The 17,964-nt window shown below is 43.4% G+C and overlaps 1 protein-coding gene across 2 annotated transcripts in view; it reads right to left on the bottom strand.

The window, feature by feature from the left end:
- The window catches only part of ZNF330 (zinc finger protein 330), an 89,515-nt gene that overhangs the window by 64,750 nt on the left and 6,801 nt on the right, over positions 1-17,964 (bottom strand). Inside the window, exons 1-4 of one of the 2 annotated variants that reach the window (XM_073604195.1) lie at positions 12,734-12,923; positions 11,676-11,809; positions 3,158-3,177; positions 2,970-3,040 (exon numbers count right to left, since the gene is read on the bottom strand). In XM_073604195.1, coding sequence (XP_073460296.1) covers positions 2,970-3,040; positions 3,158-3,177; positions 11,676-11,795 — 211 coding nt within the window. In that variant the 5' untranslated portion in view covers positions 11,796-11,809; positions 12,734-12,923. Of the gene's footprint in view, positions 1-2,969; positions 3,041-3,157; positions 3,178-11,675; positions 11,810-12,733; positions 12,924-17,964 lie in introns of those variants that run through there. The other variant, XM_073604187.1, reaches the window with a different exon arrangement.

The raw sequence follows: 17,964 nt of genomic DNA, 5'->3' as shown, positions 1-17,964 counted from the left end.
TGGTGTCTTCAGTGGTACTCAGCCCCCCCCTTTACTGTATTTTGCGCTGGAGTTCCTGCGCCTCATTCAGGTGTTTGGGGCCTAGATCCGGATAGTGGTCAATAACTGGCCGTGGGAGCCTCCCTGCTGGGTCAGGGGTAGTTAGGCAATAGGTATGGTGCAGCGTGTGGCCCCTCAACAGTCCTCCCTCTCACCTGGAATTGTGTAGAGCAGGATCCATCCAGCACAGGCCTCCACCGGTTTGCAGGTGATATTCAGTCGAGCCACCTTCCTCCACAAGCGAGATGTCAGGGGTGGAGGTGTCCAGGAGTTCCCCTACTGCCCAGGCAGCTGTCCTCAGCCTTTACAGGGTCACTTCCTCCAGGCCACGGGTTCAAGCCCCCCTCCAGCCGGTCTGACGGCTCCGATTATCTAGGAAAGGCCGCGGTCTCGGCCTAGTAAAACGTAGGGGGGGGGGGGGAAGAGACTTCAGGCCCCAAGCCCAGCCTAAGGTCAGTCCAGGATCGCCTCTCCCGCCCCCAGCTGTGATCCCTGGCAGCCGATGGGACCTCACAGCAGAGCCGTTCATGAAAAAGGGCTCCCGGTCTGTGGCGCGATCCGCCAGGAAAGGCCGTGGCTTCAGCCTATACAACCGTGGTAGGCCCGAGGCGTCAGCGCCATCTTGGCCACGCCCCCCTATGTAAGCTTCTTTAGTACATGCAGCTTCTTATAAGCCTTCAGTAAAGGCAGTACCTACCCCTGGCTGTATTCACTTTTAGTCATTAAGTTGCATCTCTAGCCAAAACAGGGGAAAATTCAAATCCCTTAGATTTCCTTTTTACTGAGCTCCTTTGAGAAGCTTTCCTGTTTCTGAGACACAACCAGAAGAATGGAGGAAATTTCCTCTGACACCGTTAGTCATAAAAGGATAATCCACTTTCTAAGATCTCCCATTACTTTATGTTGTGGTGACAGCTCGACATTTTGTATTTCCTACCACTTCCTGACCAAGTAAAAAAGGTCATTGAGACCAACAAGGAGGATGAATCTCCCAAACTGACACAGACCACAATAAAAAAACTGACAGGGGTTCCAACCCTACACCACCCTATAAAAAAAAATAAATGAGCAGACTGCAGATGTTTATTGAAGAACAACTCCACTTTTGTGGGTGATCTATGTACAATGCAAGAATTTTAAACTTTGTAGCAGATTTCTACCTTTTGTTATTAGCTCTTTGTGTCATTTGCAAAGTGAATAGGAGTGACTTTAAAGTGGTTCTAAAGTGATACAAAAGTCTGTTCTTTTTTTTTTTTTTTTTTTTAAATAACAAACATGTCATACTTACCTGCTCTGTGAAATGGTTTTGCACAGAGCAGCCTGGATCCACCTCTTCTCTGGTCCCTCGTCCCTCCCCCATGTTGAGTGCCCCCATAGGGGCTTTGTCTCAGGAGTCCCAGGCAGCCAAAGCACTCGTGCACATCGCTGGATAGAGATGGGGCTCAGGTATTAGAGAGGGCTGAGGGGGGCTGCATTAAGATGGAAAACATTCTGCCTTTACAACCACTTTAAGGCAGGGGTATCAAACTCAATTTCATTGTGAGCCGCATCAGCATTATGGTTGCTCTCAAAGGGCCGGTTGTATCTGTAAGACTAGATGTCCAGAACACCCCACTCCCCCTTACATCAGATGACAAAAGCCCTGTCCCCCCACCACCATCCCTTATATGACAGTGCACCCCCCTTACCTTGTGCTGCTGCCACCAGGAAGTAGCTGGGGGTAGAGCTGGGAACCAGAAAGTGCAGGGTCTGGAGGAGAGCTGAAGTCAGCTGCCAGAGCATGATCAATGCTGAGACCAGGGGAGGTGGAGACGAGGGGGTGCTGTGGCTGCATGGAGAAGCGCAGAATCTGATGGAGGAGTTCTGTCCTCCTCTTTGCTGCTGACTGCTGAAACAGAGGTGGGGGTGGAGACAAGGGGGGTGCTGCAGGAAAGGTGTGAGGGCCACATGAAATGGCCTGGCGGGCCCACGGGCCTGGTGTTTGACACATGTGCCTTAAGGTTTTTCACCTTAATGCACTCTATGCATTAAGGTGAAAAACCCCCTTTTATTTTTAACCGAGCCCGATCTGATTCAACGATGTGCATGAGTCTCTCCTCATTAGGCAGATTGATAGCAGCGTGATCCATTGGCTCCCATTACCGTCAATCAAATCCTGTGACACAGGATAGGGGCCCGAGTCCCGCTGTCTGTGGCACTGGATGCAGCAGCAGGACTTGGGAGCGCACCCACATGGGTGCCCCCCATGGAAAGTGGCTTTCCGTGGGGGTACCCGACGAAGAGTAGGGGCCTGGAGCGTCGGCTGGGAACTCCAGAAGAAGAGGATTGGTGCTGCTCTGAGCAAAAGCATTGCACAGAGCATGCAAGTATAGATATGTTTCTTATTTTAAAATAACAAAATAAAAAAAAATAAAAAAAAGCTTTAGATATACTTTAATTATCAATCAGCTGCTGAGTTTGCAGGAGTGAGAAAAGTGGCAGGGTCTGCATCCCTTTAGAAGCGATTTGCCTTTGGGTGTAACTCACCAAAAATTCCATGTTTGTTTCAGGGGATGCCCAAAATCTGATTTGCATCTTAGTGCAGATTTCTGGGAAAATATTTAAGCCAATCACACAAGCAGGAAATATCATTTGAGGGACATTCTGTACACCATTTGTGTACAGGATGTCTCCAGGTTGTCATATTGCATTGTACTGTGTAGAAAATTATAGTGGCTGCAGATTAAAAAGGAAAGGTCATTTTCAATAACATTCGATTAAAATATGACTTGTGTTACAATTGTATAGGCCATATTATTTTTTTAATTCTTTTTTCTTCCCACCAAAGTGGAGTGACCCTTTAAATAAGCTGAAGAGTAATATTTGTGTGTCTGTCATTTATTAAGCCATTTCCTTAAAACCAAGCAGTAGAATGTTGATGTAGCACTTACCGCAGTGGGCACACATGGGCAACTTCTGTACAGAACTGCAGAAATAGCAGAAAGCACGGTTCTTCTGCCTCCTTCATTGGACACATAAAGAAAAAAAAACAAACATAACCCAGCTTTAACAGATCATCGACAAGCTGTTAGGAAAACAGCAACGGGAAAGAAAAGGCTAATAAAAACACACAACCTACCTTTGGCATTTGTCACATTCCTATAAAAATAAAGAGAGAAGTACATCAGAACACAAACAAGTATTTACATGACAATTTCCCAACAGTGTTTACTTAAGCTGCACTTTATGTTCCAGAAAAAATAATGACTCCCGTGGTGAAGATTATAGTACTCTAACATACACGCTTACCAGGCAAGTCTATGCCCCTGTCAGTAGAAGGAAATGTAAATTATTCCTAGTCTCACAGAGTTATATCTTTTTACACCTGCTTATAACAAGTACCCAAAGGACCCATGACACATTACAGCAGTCAGGGGAGCAATAGGTATGACGACTGCAAAAGCATCAATTATATATTATGGATGCTTCCTAAAGGGGAAAAAAAAAAAAAAAAGGCGACGGTAACTTGGATCGATTCGGCCTGTCTAGAAAACATAACTTGTTCTTTCTCCATGGACCACCGTTATTATTTTTCTAAATGCCACAGCTGCATTTTTTTTTAATCAAGTGCTTTGCTTTCCTTTATGAGAGTGCAATGGTAGAACAATGGCAGAGCCAGCCATAGCAAACCACTGACATCCTGAGGTCAGTTTAAAGAAAAACACATTTGAGGCATCTTTGTAACTCCACTTTTAAAAATAAAAGTGCCATGATTTTACTATACATTTTAAGCAGGGTATTATAATGTAGGGCTTGACAAATCAGCTTTGAGCCTTGGTTCACACTAGATGTGGCGCAAATTCGCTGTGGATTTCACACTGCAACCAAATACCACAGTGCGATCTGCAGAATCCATTCGATTCTGGTACTGGTGTGGGGAAAAAAAAAAAAAAAGGGGGGTCCTGTACAAGTTTGGTGCGATTTGAGCCATACAAATCCATGGCTTAAATCACACCCTAGAGACACAGAATGTAATTCGCACAGGAATGTGCTGCGATTCCTGTGCAAATCACATGCGGTATCCATCGCATCAGTGTGAACCCACGCTAAATCTACCCTGCCAGCATACTCCGGAGGGAGGGGCTGTACCATACAGGAAGGCATGTGATTCGGCGTCGAGTCATCATGACGCCGATCACTATGGTAACCTGTAAACGAATTTAAGCTCTCATCACTTCCTATTCCTGAGCGGTGCGTTCTGATTGGAAGGTCACCGCTCGGGAGCTAATTAACAACAGATGATCAAATTAAGGGGGTTCATATAAATTACAGACTAGACCTAGGGGACCCTAAGACCGCTGAGGAAGTCCTGCTGGACGATACGCGTGCGGATTGGTTTTATCCCGGTTTAGACGTCGCTGCAGCCACCTTATCATTCTTTGTCATCTGTAACTAATACGTGCCTTAACTCCCAGCACTGGGTATAGTGCTATATTTGTGAGTACCTGTCTTTAATAAAAGGATTCGTTTTTTTAGCTACGCTGAGAGCACTATGTATTTTTCTTTATTTTATTTCATGCCTATTTGGATGAATACTGTTGAACCCTAAAAAGGAAGAGGTTACCGGTCTTTCCAGTCAAGATACCATCCTGACCACTAATTAGTGGTAAACGCTTATGAGACCTTCCTGTTAGTTCAGGGGTCCCTGCAATAAGGTGAGCGGTTTGACTGACAAGAGGGGGAGCACAGATCTTAAGAGCACTGTGGATTTGCATGAAGCACCCTGCATCACCGCTGACACTCTCTATGTTTCTCCATTTATGGACGTTTAATGATTAGTATTTTCAGCGCTGCACTATTTATTTTTTATTGCATTACGTGAAAGGACTTATATATTTGCCTTTAGTGTTCAGCAGCTTTGCTTTTTTAATAGTTTTTGCGCTGACTGTTTGTGTTTTGATTAAATCTAGGAGCCAGCCCAAAAAATTAAGAGCCAGGTTTTTTTTAACGAACAAAGCTTACAGGTGGACCATGTAACGTGTTCCCGAAGGTGAGCAGTTTTTTGCTTCTTTTGCACACGTTTAAAAAATTATTTTAGACCTGAAGATTACATAAAACCCCCAAATATTATATATTTTCTGAAAGCAGACACCCTAGAGATCAAAACAGTGGTAGTTCCAATTTTTTATGTCACATGATAAAGGTCTAAGAAACACAAAATTTCAGTAAAAAAACACATTAAAAAGGTTCATTTTAGGGAGCACAAAAACTCAATACAATTTCAAAATTGTTTGGTAAACTATAAAAGCTTAGGTTGCACCAAGTAAAAAGATACCCAACATGTCAAACCTTAAATTTGCGTGCGCCCGTGAAATGGCAGCAAACTTCAGCACCCTATATTTTCCATAGGCAACGCTTTAAAAGCCCCATATAGGTCATCAGTTTAGCGTTACGAAACAGGTTCGGTGCTAGAATTATTGCTCTCATTCCGGGTTGCGTGGGGATATGCAACGTGTATTGCAATCAACATTTTCAGGTGCAGATGCACTGCCACGTGCGTTTACATTTGTACGTGCGTATATGGGGGGAATTTGGGCAGGAATTTTATGTGTTTGGGTTTAACAATTTTTTGTTTTTTATGTGATGATTATTTTGGTGACAGGTTCTCTTTAATAAGATATGCAGGGTCTAAAAGACCCTGCATGTCTCCCTTATGCTTCACTTAATGTAATGCAATGCACATTAATTCTTTCCTGGCCTTGATGGCCAGTAAAACTGTCAACTGGGACCCGGAAGTGACATCCAACATCACTGTCGGGTCAGCAACAAGACCCGGCAGCAACTGCTATGCCGGTCCCAAGCCCACAGATGGGCAAGTGGAGCCGGAAATACATAGCGAGGGGGCCCAACACGGGGTGCGTGGAGCATTTAGCCAGCAGCCCAGGCACCAGGACGCAATTTCTTGTCATCATGGCGACCTCGGCTGTTTTTTCAGCATATGGTGCTGGCAAAATTCATATCATTGAAGGAAGAATGAATGGAAAAACGTACCAAGACATTCTTGATAAAAACACAAGGAAACCTTCCATTGGTTTCAAAGAAAGAAAATCAAGCTGCTAGAATGGCCCAGCCAATCACCTGACTTAAATACAATAGAAAATCTGTGGAAAGAACTATAGATCAGAGTTCATAGAAGAGGCCCACGGAACCTTCAAGAATTGAAGACAGTTTGTGTGGAAGAATGGGTCAAAAATCACACCTGAGCTATGCATGCGACTAATTTCTCCATACAGGAGGCATCTTGAAGCTGTCATTACCAACAAGGGATTTTGTACAAAGTATTAAATACATTTCAGTTAAAATGTATAATACTTTTTCCCTGTGTCATTTAATTTTATTACACATAACTTCATTTCTTAAAGTATTTGTTTTGATTTCTTTGTATGTATGGATTGCATGGATTGTTACCGGCATGTGGCAAAAATTTCATGTCAATAGCACCTTTAGAAATATATTTACCTAAAAAAATGGTGATGTGTTTAATACTTATTTTCCCTGCTGTATTTATGTAAAATCTTTTTTTCTTTTATCCCAAAAGGAAAAATAACTGTTGCTGTAACTGTATTAGTGTGAGCTGGAGCTCAGCTTCAATTTGTTAGTGTATCCAAATCTGCTAGTACATCTAATGCCCCGTACACACGGTCGGACTTTGTTCGGACATTCCGACAACAAAATCCTAGGATTTTTTCCGACGGATGTTGGCTCAAACTTGTCTTGCATACACACGGTCACACAAAGTGGTCGGAAAATCCGATCGTTCTAAACGCGGTGACGTAAAACACGTAAGTCGGGACTATAAACGGGGCAGTGGCCAATAGCTTTCATCTCTTTATTTATTCTAAGCATTCGTGGCACTTTGTCCGTCGGATTTGTGTACACACGATCGGAATTTCCGACAACGGATTTTGTTGTCGGAAAATGTTATATCCTGCTCTCAAACTTTGTGTGTCGGAAAATCCGATGGAAAATGTGTGATGGAGCCCACACACGATCGGAATTTCCCACAACAAGGTCCTATCACACATTTTCAGTCGGAAAATCCGACCGTGTGTACGGGGCATAACACTCCCCTCACCCCACCCCAGATGGACAATGCTGCTGTCCAAAGTGGCCCCTATGCTCCTTTATCCAGAATGGGAACACTCTAATACAGGACGTGTGTTACTGGCCAGATCACCAGGTGAAAAAAGAGAGAACAAATCTAAAAAAGAAAAAAACAAATGCATCCACTGCATCAGGCACCTGGCAGATCCAGACCTCCTAAGTTGGGATGACGTGGTGCCTGGACTGATTCCAGTGACGCCAGAAGAGTTCGGACTTCAGATCACCCTACGTTAAAAACAAGTCACAGGAGTGCAAAACAAATGGCACCCATCCATATCGCATCTTTCCCGCACTAGCAGGCTATTTATAGGGACACACATTGATGTCAGCTGTAGGCAGATCCTCTGAGGACATATGTCCGCACGATACGCGCTGGATGGGGCCTGTACTTGCTGACGTCACGCCACAGAGTCAGATCGGCGACCTCTGGAAGGAGTTTATTGCATTTTTATACACTTTCCACCTGGATTGCTTATTTCATGTACTAAAATACTACACTATATCCTTTTTCAGTGTGGGCTCCATAGTGCGAGCTTTATATGCAGAGAAAGGATCACGGCACCTGAGCTGTTGGAGTCTGATGAATATCGGGTGATATATGGATTGGATGTGTATTTCCTTATACATTTCATCTATCTGGTAAGTGCATTGCAGAGGTGGTGGGATGGTGCACTGTTAGTGACAACGTGGATTATTTTTGCACTTGGGGACGCTGCATATGCATTTATTGAGGAAGATGGATATCTATCGTTTATTGGCCTTGGATGAGTCATGTATGCAGTGGTGCATGAGCAAAATGAGCAAAATGACCTCGAGCAACTCTAAGTGACTGAAAGCTAAGGTCAATCTGCACATATGCTGCGTATAACTCATTCTGGGCTGATGTGTAAATGTCAACAGTGTGTAATCAAACGCAGCGACACCACTGGCTATACATTGTTAAAAATGCACATGTTGGCCCTGAGCAGGATTCATGTACTTACGTTAACATTACCATGAACCTTTACATGTGTACAAAGTCGAGCCCCTGCTCACACTTAATGCGGGTTTTAAATTGCGATTTCAAAGCCGGCGGTCAGTGTGATTTCATGTGCAGCATGCTGACATCTGTGCGATTTCATGCACAGATGTCAATGCAAATAACACTTGAAATCGGCAAAAATAGTGCAGGATCCTTTTTCATAATCACTGCAATATGAACGGTTTAATTGCCGGCAATGGGGTGTGACTTGTCATGCAATTTGGAACTATAAAAACGGGAGCTAAAGACTGACCAAATTATGGCCCTGGGTATAGTTGCTTCTATTTCTATTTAAATTACTGTGCACAGTGGAACACGACACTGCCCAGTACAGCTGCCTGAATGGGCCCATAGCCTTTCATAGAGCTCCATACAAAACAATATGCTGCAAGCATTGTTTTATTTATGCTCATGTGAAAAAGCCCTTAGGCCCCATTCAAACGAGTGGATCGATCAGATTCGTCTGTCAGTTTTTCAAGCAGACCTGATCGGACCCTCCATTGTCCTCTATGCCAACATCTAACCTGAGCCACTAAAAACAGATGGATGGGGATCCATTCCTGACCAGATGGGATAACGGCACAGGCGGTCCTTTTATAGAGCACGGGTTGTGTCTGTTCTGCATGCGCGGAGTGGACACGGATCAGCCACCTGCCTGCTCAGCAGGGAATTGGTCCACTGACCCCTGCTGAGCAGACGGACTCCTAGCGAAGTCCACCCCGTGAGGAAGGGAACTAATGCTGCTGACCGCAGAGGACAAAGTGATACTGTATTAACTATAACTGCCTCCTAGACCAAGGAATCAAATTGCTTTCTTTGGACATTTATTTATTATATGGCACCACAAAATTTACAATCTAAGTTCCCCATCTCATATATATATATATATATATATATATATATATATATATATATATACACACACACACACATACTAGGGCCAATTAAAGGGGTTGTAAACCCTCATGGTTTTTTACCTTAATGCATTCTAGTGCTGCAGCCCCCCCGTTTTACTTACCTGGACGCTGTCATCCTCCGTCTGAAAACGAGCACACCATCTGTAGCTGGTGTCTCGTGTCCCGACTGGATAGATTGATAGCAGCGCAGCCATTGGCTGGGTGTTGGGGCCCCGTATCCTGCATTCTGTGTGAATGGAGCGCGCCAAGGAGAGCGTTTCTCCAACGTGGACACTCGATGCGGGGGAGGAACCACCAGAGACGCTGTGGGACCCCAGAAGAGGAGGTTTAGGACCAATCTGTGCAAAACTAACTGCAGAGTGGAGGTAAGTATGACATGTTTGTTATTTAAAATTAATTAAAAAAAAGGAGGGTTTACAACCCCTTTAACCTAGCAGCATGTCTGGAGTGTGGGTGGAAACCAGAGTACTCTGAGGAAGCCCACACAAGCATGGAGAGTACATACAAACTCCATGCAGATAGTGTCCTGGCCATGGATTTAACCCTCAGTGCTGCAAGGCAGAAGTCCTAAACTCACTGTACTGCCCACACTTTTAATGGTTTTATACATTCACCTTATGGTACAAATTTTTGCAGTATTTTGTAAATAAATATCAATTCATAAAATGTATTACACAGGTCATTATTCTTTAAAATACCACTGGATTACAGTGCTGTTATGTTTGAGTTTCTATGGGGTATATGTGGAGGTGGTAATAGAATGAAGCCATTTTTGGTAAAGATCAAACACTTTATAAAAGTACATGCCTCAGATCATGACTTCACCTTGCTGCAGTCCACCCACCTCCATGTATCGCTTACAGCCTCTGTTGGAGTGGCAATCCGTGAGCTAATGTGCATATGCTTTAACAGTCGGGAAAAAAAAAAAAAAAAAAAAAAAAAAAAAAGGGAATACTCCTCATCTGCAAGGTATTTAATTTATTTCTACAATGGTGTCCTTGTGCATGCACAGTAGCAGACAGGGTACCACACTGTTAGAGGCTGTAACTGCCGCCCTGAGGCAAGCAGACTACAAAAAAGAAAACTGCCCGTGGCGACCGCTGCTGGACACGCACAAGGCGCAGAAAAGCAGGGAACAGCTGCGGCCACTGGTAATCTGTCATTATAGTGAATGCGGCCGCAACAAACGCTGAGAGCTGCAGAAGGAGCCAGCGCTTCAATTCGCACCGGTGCGAATGTAGCCTTAGGGTAACAATATTCATCTGGAAGCTGAGGGCCTAAATTTCTGTCAACAAAACCTCCAGCCTGTACGTGATAGCGTGGGAACGACTCATCAGTAGGGACAACAGCCAGGATTTTGAGAGAAGGCAGCTGCACAAAGCGGTTCTCAAAGGGGAGGACATTTATTATTATCCTCGCTAAGGAACATTGTGCTAGGAAAGCCAATAATCATATTGCAGGTGGGAAGGTCAGTGGAACCATGGTATATCTTTGCATGTTCCACCACTGACAGTTACGATATCCATGCAGATTTTCTTAAATTCTTTTACTCAAGTGTCTGAAAAGCCAATTGCCTGATGAAGGGGCCCTGCGTGGCTCCGAAACATTGCCATATGTGTACTGTGTGACCATTTGAATAGAGCTTTGGACCCTTTTGAGGAATCCTTGGTGTGCTGATGACATTTCTACACTTTGACAGCCACATTAGGCCCCTATTTTCTTCACATTCACTGCTTCAGTCTTAATGAAAACGTACTACCCCACCCGATTTTTGGCACTTTATAGTGCCTATACTAACTTCCTTTCCCTCTCTTAAGCCCTGTACACACGATCAGAAAATCGTACAGAAAATACCGCTTTCGAAGCGATCGTACGATAATTGGATCGTTCATACAGAGCTTTCGAGAGCCGATCAGGACAGTTCATCCAATATTTTTCTATTGGACATGCACGAAAAATTTTTTGTACGATGCCAGATCGTACAATTTTCATTTAATCAGTACAGCCATCGTTCGAAAATGCAATACAAATGCATTACAACAAATGACATCACTTCCGATTTTTATTTCTGTCGTGTGGGAATTTTCGTGACTTTAGTAAACTCATCAGATTTGATCTGAGATTAGCATGCAATAAAAAAAAGGGACGATCATTTGTCCGATAATCTCATCGTGTGTACGGGGCAATATCCATGTCATCAGGCCCTCAAAATCACTGGTCGTTGTCAAGACTTCCTAGTATTGTTAACAACTGTATTTGGCACTCTTCAACGTAATAGCATTGTTCATTGTTGATTTATTGCATTAAAAAAAGGCAGGTGATGTTTCATTAGCAGGGATTTTCACACAGTGGTAATGAACTGAGTGGTAAGGGAGTGACAGTAAAAGTACAAAACACGAGAAGGTGCTTAGGAAGCTAGGGTGGTGGATTGGGATTTTTGGTGATGCGTCATGATAAGGTTGCTTTATATGACTGATAAGAATACAAAACAGTTGTATAAGTTGCTGATGCAGTCTTTATTTTAATGATAAGCTCATATAAACACAAATACTTACCATAGAAGCATTACAAGGGTGTTTGGCGAGGTCTACAGTGCCTCGAGCAGCTTTCATCTGTTTTTCCCTTTCTTTGCGACTCTCTGCCTTCTTACGGGCACCGGTCTTCTTTTTGGGCATTTTTTAAGCACTGTCTGTCAAAAGAAAATAAGCTACTGTTATTTTATTGACCAAAATCTAATCAAATAAATAAAAAAAAAAAAAAAAAAAAAGGGGGGGTATCATTTTTTTCTGTAGCCATTAAACATTTAAGCGATGTCTTCTTCATATTTTGAATTTAAACAGAACATAGGGCTCACCACTCATCAGCTGAAAAAATAAAATAAAAAAAATGATCTAATCATTTTCTAAAACAGTCCCCAAAACACAGGAAATTCAATAAAGAGTGCTTCTCAAACACTAAAGATAGCCATACATGTTTACATTTCTTGATCAACTGAGGAACTTCCCCTGCCAGTTATTGTACTGGGACAGCCACAGCACCCACAGGTTTCTGAATACCTGAACAGTGACTGTATCTGATTGTCAGCTGAACAGTGACTGCATTCAGTTTTCACTGGCACCTTTCGACTTTTCATACGATTTTTGTGGAGCCAGGTGGTGCTGACAGTGCCACCCATTACTTTAATTTAAGCTGATTCAACAGGCAATTGTACTAGAAGCTATAATAGAGGTATACTATAGGATTCTATGAAAGAAAAGTGCTCTATGAACGAAGGAAGCAAACTTTTCATTTGTCTGTTCGATCTCAATTCATGGATCTCTTTTATCAATAGAAGCTACAGTACAGATTCAATTAATAGGGAAGAGGGGGGAGGCAGAAAGGACGAGCATAGGCAACACTCTTGATTAGTGCCTGCCACAGGTCCAGCAGTGGTATTAACCCCCACAGCATAAGAAGATTACAGCTGTAGGGTATGGAAGAGGACTTCAGATTTCCACTGTAAAAACCGTCACTAGCACAAGGGACAATTTGCATTAAATGTAAGTAAAAACTAAAATCCTAAACTTATAGTAAAAGGTTTTTTTTTTTTTTTAAACAAACATGTTATACTTACCTGTCCTGTGCAAGGGTTTTGCACAGAGCGGCCCCGATCCTCCTTTTCTGGGGTCCCCCAGCGGCGCTGCTAGCTCCTCCACTTCATTGAGTGCCCCCATGGAAAGCCGCATTCCATGGGGGCACTCTTGCAGGCATGCTCCCGAGTCCTGCAGCTGCATCCATTGACACAGACAGCAGGGCTCTGCCCAGTCCCCCAGCTCCTGTAACACTGGATTTCTTTCAAAATAGTTTATTGATTTTAAGCATGTAAATACAAGATACAATTTAGAAATAGTACGTCGTGCAACGACATTGTGATTACATATGAAACATGAGTAACTTATTAACTCTTCATTAACAACCAACAGTTTGTCAGAAATATCAATTGAGGAGGTAAAGGTATAATTTAAGGGCACTCTCTCCCGTCACAGCACCCCTATTGGGAGCACTTTTATGCCACAAGGGGAGACAGAGCCCAATGTATGCATGTTGAGTTCAGGTAGTTACCTCCATCAGTAGGTATTGTTTTAATTTCTTTTGTGATGAACATAACTGGAGTAGGATGAACATATTGCTCGGTCAAGAAAGGTATACATGTGAGAATAACATTTTAAGTGTCAGTTGCAGCATTAGACCAATTCGCCCAGGGTTGCCATTGTGTGCGGGATTTCATGGCCTGACCATTGCTGGCGGCCGTGATTGTCTCGTAATTGAAGTGAAGTGAGACTAGATCTATTATTTGTGCTATAGTTGACGATTTGTCGGACTTCCATTGTCTTGTTATATTAAGCCTGGCGGCCAAGAGAACATGGGTTGTTGTGTGTCTCAGAGGGTAGGGTATGGTTTCTATGCTGAGGTTCAGCAGTGCTAGGTCTGGAGAGAGGGGGGGGGGGGGGGGGAAAATCGAGACTTTGGTGATGGTGGAGATGAGTTTAAATGTATCATCCCAATATCTCTGGATGAGGGGACAAGTCCAGAAAACGTGGAGCATGTCGCCTTTGGCAGTTTTACATCGGCAGCATGTATTGGGATTTAGGGGGCTGAAGGATGCTAATTTGTCTGGTGTCAGGTACCATCGTACAGATATTTTCTGAGCAAGTTCCAAAAGTGTTGAGCAGTTAGTGGCCTTATAAATGGACTTAAGAGCATCTAGCCATTGTGTGTCAGAATAGGTACATGTAAGATCTGATTCCCATAGATGATGTGGAGTCATTTTAAGAAAGGTCGCTTTTTTGTGTAGAAGGTTATAGAAGTAGGATATGCCTTTGGTTTTGTGGATAGTATTTGTGAGATAATTCCAGGTCTTTGGGGGGGATACTGTAGAGAGGGAGGGGTATTTTCCCCAGACAATGTTGGATTCGCAAGAACGTGAAGTGTTCTGAGGAGGGTAAGTCATATTCTGCCTGTAGTTGGGAGAATGATTTTAGTTTGTTACCCTGTATAAGGTGTTGTAGGGATTGGATCCCTTTGAGGGTCCATTGGGAGAGCTTTAGATCTGGTGTCATGTGGTGAAGGGTCTCTAAGGGTATAATGTAGCACTCCACTGAAGGAGTATAGTCAGAAAGGGTGATCATTTTTTTTCTAAGCGTGGACTGTAGCCTTCATGGTCGGGGAGATGTAGGATGAGATGAGGGAACCTAGAGGGATACTTAGTAGCTAGTTTTTTAAGTTAGGACGCATGAGTGAGCTCATTTCAATTTGGGCCCATAGAGATTGCGGAAGGGGTTGGAACCATGCAAGTAGCTGAGCAAGTAAGGCCGCTAAATAGTAGTCCTCAAAGTCTATGGATCCCGTACCTCCCACCAATTTATGTTTGATCAGTTTTGTATGGGCACATCTGGGTTTTTTGACGTTCCAAAGAAACTTGTTGAAGATTGTTTGAAGGGACTAAAAAAAAAAAAAAAAAAAAAAAAAAAAAGGAAGGAGGAGGGTATAGGTATGGAGATAGTTCGAAAAAAGTACAAAATTTGGGGGAAGACATGTCATTTTGAATGCTGCTAGCCTACCTGACCAGGAGAGTTCATGTTTCGTGATTTGTTGTGTGTCCATTTGGATTTTGTGAAGGAGTGGCAGAAAATTAGATGAGTAAAGTTGTTTGACTGATCTTGGCAGTTGGATACCTAGATAAGAAATGTCTTTATCTGCCCATGCGAAGGTGTGGCGCATTTGGAGTAGATTTTTTTGTTGTGGCATCGAGTTTTACGTCAAGAATAAATAATTTGGTCATGTTTACTTTATAATACGAAACGCTACTAAGCCAGCTTAAATGCGTTTAGTACCTCAGCCAGGGAGGAAATTGGGTTAGTGAGGATCAGGATGACATCATCCACAAAGAGACTAATTTTGTGGGAAACGTTGCCAATCTGAAAGCCAGATATCGCGGCACTGGAACGAATGTGTTGTGCCAAAGGTTCCATAAGCAAGTTGAAAATGAGCGGGCATCCCTGGCGCGTGCCATTTGTAATGGGGAATGGTTTGGAAATCATGCCTTCCATGAAAACTTGGGCAGAAGGGGTAGTGTACATTGCCATAATGGCTCGAAGGATGTGGTCACAAAGCCAAATTTCTGGAGCACCCTGTTAAGATACGTCCAGTGCACCCTATCGAACGCCTTCTCTGCATCCAGAGACAGGAGCAGAGAAGGCGTTCCGTTGGTTTCAGCATGATGTATCACGTTAATCATTCTTCTAGTGGCATATGGTGCCTGTCTGCCCTTAGTGAACCCTGTCTGATCTCTATGTATGAGAGTGGGTATGATGTCTATTAATCGTGTTGCAATAGTTTTAGCATAAATCTTCAGATCGAGGTTGAGCAGGGATATTGGGCGAAAATTTTGTGGGATGTTTGGCTCCTTCTCTGGCTTCGGTATCGTAATGATCAATGCATTTAGGAATTCATTAGCGAATGTAGAAGAGGAGGCAGCGTTATTGAAAAGTTCCGTGATATGTGGGATTAGTTGTGTGGAGTACTGCCTATAATATTCCCGTGAGGCCATCAGGGCCTGGGGCCTTCCCATTGGGGAGTGAGTCAATAGAAGTTTTGATTTCCTGTTCTGTGAACGGGGAATTGAGAATGTCTAATTGTTGCGCAGTCAGGGATGGTAAGCTAATAGTTTGAAGGAATTGGTTAATCTCGTCTGGGGAGGGTTGTGGGGTCTGGGGGGACTTGTTTTAGGTTGTATAAGTCGCTATAGTAGTCGCTAAATGCGTTGGCTATGTCTTGTGGATTTGTCTGAGGGATTTTTGTGTGGGGGTGAAATATCTGGTGTATTTTGGTTTTGGACCTTCTGCCTTTGAGTCTCTGTGCTAGTCTTTTCCCTGCCTTGTTAGAGGTGGCGTATGAGGAAGCTTTCCGTTTGCGTTGGAGAAATTCAAAACAGTGAAGGAGCAGGGTCTTCAGTTCTTGCCTAAGGGACAGTAATTGGTTAGTTTGTGGAGTCTGAGGGTTGGCTTTATGTTGTAGTTCTAGGGTTGCTATTTGGGATATTAAGTCATCTATACGCTGCGTCCTCTTCTTTTTGTGGAGAGAGCTTAGTTTTATCAAGAAACCTCTTATATTAGCTTTATGTGTGCTCCACACCACTCCAGGGTCAGACACTGAGCCTTTATTTAAAGAGAAAAATTCTGTAAGTTGATCTGAAATCTCTGGTGAGTAATTTTTGTGTTGGAGTATATAATTGTTAGCTCGCCAGAGAAACGTATTACGTTGTAGATTGGAATCTTCTATCGAAATTGAGATTGGGGCATGGTCTGACCATGTTGTGGTGTGTATCGTAGATTTGCATATTTTCTGTAACAGCCATTTGTCTGTTAAAAATAGATCAATTCTTGAATAAGAATTGTGCCTGGTGGAATAAAAGGTAAAGTCTCTTTCAGCTCCATGGTGGCAGCGCCAAACATCGAACAAATCTTGTGATGAGAAGAACTTTTTCAGTGGCGAGTCTTGCCTATTCGCTGTTGATGTGGTATCCATGGTGGTGTCAGGGGCCATGTTGAGGTCACCACATATTATCAGATGACCTTTCTGAATTGTTTTGGCGATCCACATGACTTTGTGTAGGAATTGCATTTGGTGGGTATTCGGGACATAGACATTAATAAGAGTATATGGTACTCTGTTGATGGTACACGTCAGAATGATATATCGACCGTCAGGGTCCAGTAATGTATTAGACTGTTAGAAGTCCACAGTATCTGATTGCTATCATGACCCCTTTAGATTTGGTAGAGTGGAATGCTTGGAAGATGTGTGGAAACTGGCGGTTGTTGCAAAGATGTGACTCCGTTGGGATTAGGTGGGTCTCTTGAGCGCAGAGAATGTCACTTTGGAGAGCCTTGGCGGTTTTCCATAATGAGTGTCTCTTAGCCGGGTGATTCAGCCCATTGACATTTAGTGAAAGAATAGTGATCGGCATCGTGTGGGAATAGGGTTGGCGGGTTGGGTAAGATAACACTTACAGTTTGACGCTGTGTTCTCAAGTATGGAAGTGCTGAGATAGAGATGAAGTTGATGAGGAGTGGAAGTCTAAGGACCTGTCAGCAAGGTGGTTAATGGTGCTGCGGATAGAGCAATATGATAAATCACATATGTTATTAATACTGGATAAACAAACCGTTGATACCTCTAACTCTGAGCAACCGTAAAAGGGTTTATAGAGGTGGTGTAACACACCGCTTCAACCTCTAGGTGGGGGTAAAAACAGTTAGTAATGAGGGGAGTAGAAAATTTAAGGAATCAATTCGTCAGGTTCCAGGGGAATTGAGATGGTGTAGTTAGGCCCATTTTGGAGATGGTAGTAAGAGCCATTTATCTACGGTAGTGGTCCAGGTGTCTGCGAGATGGGAATGAAGCGCTGAGCTGTGGGGACTTCTCGGGGGGGGGGGGGGTTATTCCCCAGGTATGGAGGAGTCTCAGTTCTTTTTCAAGATCACTTATGGTGTGGGATTGGCCATTTCTTGTGATTAGGAGAGTTTCTGGGTATCTCCATTTGTATGGTATTTTGTGATTTTGGAGCCCCTTGGTGACTGGATTCATCTGGCGTCTTAGTTGGAGCGTGTGTTTTGAGAGGTCCGGGAAGAATTGTATTCCCGTGTACGGAGCGGGCAATGGCAACTTATTTTTAACCCCCAGCAGGAGTTTTTCTTTAATATGAAAGAAGTGGACTCTCATTAGAACATCCCTGGGAACTGAGGTGGCAAGGTGGGACGGTTTAGCAATTCTGTGAATTCTGTCCACTATTATGTCTCGTGG

This window comes from Aquarana catesbeiana, linkage group LG01 (assembly GCF_042186555.1).
Source record: "Aquarana catesbeiana isolate 2022-GZ linkage group LG01, ASM4218655v1, whole genome shotgun sequence".
Classification (NCBI taxonomy): domain Eukaryota; kingdom Metazoa; phylum Chordata; class Amphibia; order Anura; family Ranidae; genus Aquarana; species Aquarana catesbeiana.
The sequence above is the reverse complement of the archived record's forward strand: the minus strand, read 5'-3'. Positions and strand labels throughout refer to the sequence as shown.